This window comes from Cariama cristata, unplaced genomic scaffold (assembly GCF_000690535.1).
Source record: "Cariama cristata isolate BGI_N322 unplaced genomic scaffold, ASM69053v1 scaffold41050, whole genome shotgun sequence".
In the NCBI taxonomy this organism is placed as follows: domain Eukaryota; kingdom Metazoa; phylum Chordata; class Aves; order Cariamiformes; family Cariamidae; genus Cariama; species Cariama cristata.
In genome coordinates this window covers 9,682-15,586 of record NW_009597097.1, presented here as the reverse complement: position 1 = coordinate 15,586, position 5,905 = coordinate 9,682, and the positions used below count along the sequence as shown (strand labels likewise).

Below are 5,905 nucleotides of genomic sequence, written 5' to 3'. Positions count from 1 at the left end.
ATCTACTTCATCAGCTGGACTGTGCTGCCTAAAAGCAAATACATGCCAAGAGCATACAGGGCCTAGGACAGGTGTTAAACAGGAAACCTGTGTCCCACTGAGGCTGTCCCAAAATCATCTGCATCAGCTGGGCAGTGTGTGCCACGTTGCTAAAAAAAAATGCAGCAAAACTACCACTTCTACAGTAATTTTAAGTTTCCTACTTACATAAACCCCACCCTCCCCAGCCACAGGACACATTTCACTGGAAATCCTCTTCTTCCTGCCCACACAGAGTAGTCATGGGCAGCCTGTGAGCTGCGGCCTCAGAGTAACCGAGGAATAACACTTGGGGCTCCCAAATGCTGCCTTATAGACAAATGTTCCCTGATGCACCATGCACAATACGTCAGACACTCACACCAGCCATGGTATCCTGGTGCTCTGGAAGGTGCTCACAAAGCTGGTATCCAGCTTCTAGTTTTGGGGCATGATGAAGAACTGAATCACTAACCCCATCCCCTGTGGCACATCAGCATTTTCTGTTACAAGTGGTCTTGCTTTGCTTGGTACATTCGCAGTGCCAATACCCACAGGTCAGAAGCACTGCATGCTGCAAACTCCACACCGAGGTTGGGGATCCGTAGGCATAGCCAGATCACAGCTCCCCTGCTGCTGGACTTAGACATCTCCTTACACATCTGTATCGTTGGTCATACCACAAGAGGGGCATCCAGGACCCATGCTTGGAGAAGACAGGCATAAAGGTTTATTTTATGGCTTCATCAGGTTCCTCCAAGGGTACGTTCAGCTTCTCCCGTTGCTCCCCTCCATCAATCCCAACCAGTGACACCATTCCAGCTCCTACAACCAAGAAATGTCCTGGCCTGGGGCATATGGGATAGCCTGGCAGCAAACCTTACCCTAGCCGGCAGCACCCTGGTTTGCCTCAGGATGCATGTTGCCAGCAGGTTAAGGTGATCCTTCCTCTCTAAATCCAGAGTGCCGTGTCCAGTTCTGGGCTCCTCAGCACAAAAGAGACATAGCCATGCTGGAGAGTCCAGCAAAGGGCCACTAAGATGACTAACGGACTGGAGCATCTCTCATATGAGCAGAGGCTGAGAGCTAGGACTGTTCAATATGGAAAAGGCTCAGGGGGGATCTTAGCAATGTGTGGAAGTATCTGATGAGAGGGAATGAAGAGGGACCCAGACTTTTTTCAGTGGTGCCCTGTGACAAGAAGAGATAGTGGGCACAAACTGAAATATGAGTCCATCTGAAGACAAGAAAACACCTTTTTACTGTGAGGGTGATCAAATTCAGGAACAGGTTGCCCAGAGAAGCTGAGTCATGTCCAGCTATGAAGATACTGAAAACCCACATAGACACAGTCCTGGTCTGCCTGTCCCAGGTGACCCTGCTTTAGCAGGATTGGAATATATGATCAAGAGGTCCCTTCCAACCTAAACGATTCTGTGAGAATAAAAATCAAACATCAACAGAAAAAAGGGAGGGAGGCTGGAACCCAAACCTGCCCTCAGACTGGTACATTGCCACATATAACCTTCACCTTTGCATGACCACCCCTGTGGCAGCAAACTGTCCTACAACCTTAAAATCCATTCATCTCTGCTGATGGCACTGAAGGTGTGAAATAAAGTACTGCTGCAAGCAAAGCTACTCCATGGTGACACGCACTGTGCTTTTCAGGACATGAGAAAACACCCTGCATACTCACTTCGTAGGTGTGATAAATTGCTCAGGATTAGCACACAGAGTGACAAAGTGCTCAGTGTGGGAAGGAAATAAACAGCCCAAGGAGAAAGAGACAGCTTTATTTAAGGAATTGAAGTGAGGTCTGGAAGGATGAAGCCAGCAGTCGCCTGAGGAGTTGTGTTTCTGAGAAAGTGCAATTCAATCCTTCCTGGCATAACACAGAAAAGAGCTGCTAGGGCCAGCAGGTTTGTGCCAACTGAGAGGGGTCCCTCCTTGCTCTCCATCCAACCCAGCAGGGCTCTGACCAGCTCCACACTAGGTGCCTGTTCTTCCCTGATAAAGGGATCTTCCAAGAGCTGCAGAATGCCAGCACAAGGATACTGGCAGAGGCTACTGTCCTGGCTCTCTGCAGGAGTTCATACAACACCACTTCCTAGGGTAAGCCAGAATAAACCAACAAAACAAAACAAAAAAGAGCTTTAAGGTGCAGCTGGTCCTTTCCTCCAACGCACTCTGATGCGGAGAGAACATAGCCCAGTAGGCTTTGCTCCAGCGTCAGCCATCACTGGTGATGCCCAGACCAGCTTGAGTGTTACAGGGACTGGTCAGCACCGTCTGGTGGAGAGACCCACAAGTGTGACTGACCTGTTCCTCTTGTGAGAATAAGCCCAGGCACCACCCAGCGGAAATGTAACCTTGCTGTGCCCAGCAACTTCCCTCTGTAAACAAAAGCGATGCCTGGCTTACAGTCAAGTCAAAGAGAATCAGATTCCAAAAAGAATCAACCCTGGTGGATCAGTACCATGGTTTCGCTGGCTACATTGGAGTAGCTGCCTTCAACCAGCCTGAATGCCACTGTCCCACAAGCCACGGGCACCCACTGTCACTGACGAACGTTGATCATGAAGTTAGTAGTACCAGAGTTGCTCTGTTGGCACTGGACTGTGTTTTGCAGTTTCCTCTTTCACTGGCAAGGCAACGGCCAAGCAGGCTGCTTCACAGGTGCTCAGTTCTTCCATCGGATTTGCTGAAAGAGAGAATGAGACATGACTAACATCAGTGCTGAACACAGATCCCTCAGGGGCCAAGTTAGCGAGTCCCAATCCCTGACAAGGACAACTATGGCCAGAGGGTGCTGTTTCTATCAGTTTCACCCTTCATTCCTCCAGTGAATGCAACTCCAAACATAAGCTTAGCTTCCCAGCAGGGGTAAAAAGTATGTAGGACAGCCATGACCTTACACCTAATCTATGGCCATTTCTGATGAGAGTCTCTGGAAAAAAAAGTAGGCGTTTCTTACCATGTTGTTGAGAATGCTGTTTATCTTCTCTTCTTCTGCAGAGCCTCGTTCCACCTTGCATTTATATGCTGTCAGCTGGATGCGATCCTTTAGATCCCTGTACGTCTAGATAAACAGCAAAACCAGCACCCAGCTGAGTGAAGAGGACACTTCCTCAGTTAGGTGGTACCCTGCAGATGAGCAAGGCAACTCTCCAATCCCCCCTCAGTTTCCCACCACAGCACAAACGCTAAGAGCCACTCTCCTGGCTCACTTGGCTTCTGCTGGGAACCATATCACTGCTCCCAGGCCACAGGGACAGAAAAACCCCACCAGGCACATGACAGCAGTTGCACATGGCAGAGCATGGGAAAGCTAGGGAGAAAAAGCAGGCTCTTGTCTCATCTCTTCACACACACAGCAGAGACATACCTCAATGACAACATCATGGCACTTGTATTTGGTGGCAAGGTTCAACCGTGTCTCCACATCCTCCACCAGGCGCACATACTCCTGCAGCACCTGCAAGGGAAGGAAGAGTGTCTCAGCTTCCTTCTGCAGGTACCTCCTGCCTCGTTCTCTCACCCCAGTCACAAAACCTTTCACGGTCGCTGGTCACACAGACTTGGCCCCTTGCTTCCTAAGGCAACAAGTGACGAGGACAACATGGCTCAGGACCCCAGAGGCAATAAAGTTTTGCTCACAAAGCTCAGAGTCCCAGGCTACCTCATTCCTATGGATCGGGTTAACCATTGCCAACCAGATTAAGCGTAACAAAAGTTAAGGTAGCAAACAAAGGTGGCAATGCACTGTGGGGAGAGAGCTCCCAGACAACACTAGGGCTGCCGTCCCTCTTGCAGTCCGTCCCAGCCCTCACTACCACTTTTTCTGATGCATGGGTCGCTCAGCTGAGTGCTGCACCAACCTAGCAGAGCCAGCAGCTCGGCAAGCTGTTCTCTCACTCCCAGCTGGGAAGCAGCTCACTTGGGGAATTATTTACACACCAAATCCCAATAAAGAGCAGGAGGACAGAAGCAGTTGTTCCTTGCTCACCTGCACAGGAGCATTGTTCCTCTGCAAGATCTCCACCACCCGGTGGAAGCCAATAGGTGCCTTCTTCTTGGTGTAGCCCAGCCAGTTCTGAAATGAGAGCCAAACCCTATGACAATCCTAAAGGGCAATCCCTCCAGCCACAAGAAAAATTTTTTCCCCAGTGCCACCACATGCACCACTGGCAGAGCCCCTCATGCAGTGGCTGGGCACAGGTTGGCTGGGAACCCTTTGGTAACAGAGCACAAAAGCAGCCCCCTTCCCTGACCTTGTTGCTGCAGCCAAGCCAGGCCCAGCTTAGGTAGGGAGAGGATGAATGTATTGCAACACCCTGCAGCAGAGGTGCTGGGCCCTGCTGAAATAAAACCAGTCTGTCTGGTAACTCCAGAACAAGCCAGCTATCAGTAGTAGATATTAGCACTTGGAACTGAGACCCCGGCAAGGCTTTCCGCAGCTCACCTTGGTGGTGAAGAGGGCATCCACATCATCCCAGGCTCGAAGCTTGGCACGGGCAGCCAGGGCAGTTAGCACATACTGCTTGTCAGGAATCTGCAAGGCAGAAAGCTGCAGTCAGAGCACGAGCACAGCTCAGGAGGACTGTGTGGGTTGGACAGGAATGGCATCTGCTCCCAGCCCTGTCAGGACCCACACCAACAGCCAGGCAAGGAGGTGGGATGCTGCCTGAGGCCAGGACCAGCACTGCAGAGAGCAGGGCAGGAGGTACGGATTTGCAAGTGCTTCTGCAGCCAGGGTGCACCCACTGAAAGCCTCCACATGGCTTCCACTTGCCTTTCTCAGCCTCCAGAACGGCCCTGCTCAAGGAGGATGCCGTGCCCACCTCCATCTCAGTGCTAAGCCCCTCAAACTCCTCCTGCCCAGCCCTCTTGCTAAATACAGTTTGGCTATCCACATTTTCAGCTAGTGTTGCCACAACAGCAGGAGACTCACGTACCTTAAATGTTTTCTTCAGGTTGGTCGGGCTGCTGAATGTTCCCTACAGAGAGCAGACAGGTCAGTGCAAACTCAGCAGGGCAGACCGTGAGAGAGGTTCAGACACTGTTGTAAGGCATTTGCGTCACACAGGGTGAATGTCCCCAAGTTTTTACTGGATTTTGCTCATGGCAGTGCCACGGGAGGGAACAGCTGGCAGAAGACAGCAACTGTCCCACCCCATTAGCTCTCTGGTTTGGTTTCCCCTACATCCTCAACTGGTGCACCTCCAGCACTTCCAAGACCAGTATCGCACACCTGAGCCTCACGGGATTAAGGGCCAATTCTGGCTCCCTGGAGCCAGAAGTAAGAGACAGTGGTTTACAGGAGTCAACTCCCTAACAGGCTGAATGTCCCATCTTAGAGCACAAAAGAAAACTCCAAACTGGTCCCAGACTGACAAGGGGAGCTGGGTTCCTTTAGGTCTCTCTGAGGGATGAAATACGACCTCCCTCCCCTTCTTCCCTTAACATGCCCCAGCTTAACAACCCCACATATTGAGGGCTACAGGGATGAGATATAACCCTTCTCTTCTCCCACATCATCCTCACCTCAGCCTCTGTGTAGTGGTAGAAACAGGAATAGAAGAGGGTGGTCACTAGTGGCATGTTGAGAATTGAAGCTTTGCGAGGATATTTTCGAAATATCTCTGACTGCCCAACCGTCTCCAAGTGCCGATCATTGGCCTGTGGAAATAGGAAGACAGAGAGGATGAACATAAGCTAGGGCAATTGCCTGACCTAGCTGTGGGGTAGAGACCTGAGGACAGTGTTGTGATAGCAATGCACAAGCACAATCTTAACATGCCATGAAGTCTCAGGTCTGGTATTTCCCACATGTGCCCGGCACAGCAGCTTGGATAGCAGTTAAACTACACTAGCCAGGACAGGC

At 50.9% G+C, this 5,905-nt stretch overlaps 1 protein-coding gene across 1 annotated transcript in view; it reads right to left on the bottom strand.

Moving 5' to 3' along the window:
• Positions 1-2,331: 2,331 nt before the first annotated feature.
• The window catches only part of VIPAS39 (VPS33B interacting protein, apical-basolateral polarity regulator, spe-39 homolog), a gene marked incomplete at its 5' end in the record, with an annotated part of 13,251 nt that continues 9,677 nt past the window's right edge, over positions 2,332-5,905 (bottom strand). Inside the window, 7 exons of the mRNA XM_009708629.1 lie at positions 2,332-2,722; positions 2,996-3,100; positions 3,407-3,496; positions 4,028-4,114; positions 4,484-4,573; positions 4,977-5,018; positions 5,566-5,700. Of these exons, the coding sequence (XP_009706931.1) occupies positions 2,702-2,722; positions 2,996-3,100; positions 3,407-3,496; positions 4,028-4,114; positions 4,484-4,573; positions 4,977-5,018; positions 5,566-5,700 (570 nt within the window). The remainder of the gene's footprint in view (positions 2,723-2,995; positions 3,101-3,406; positions 3,497-4,027; positions 4,115-4,483; positions 4,574-4,976; positions 5,019-5,565; positions 5,701-5,905) is intronic.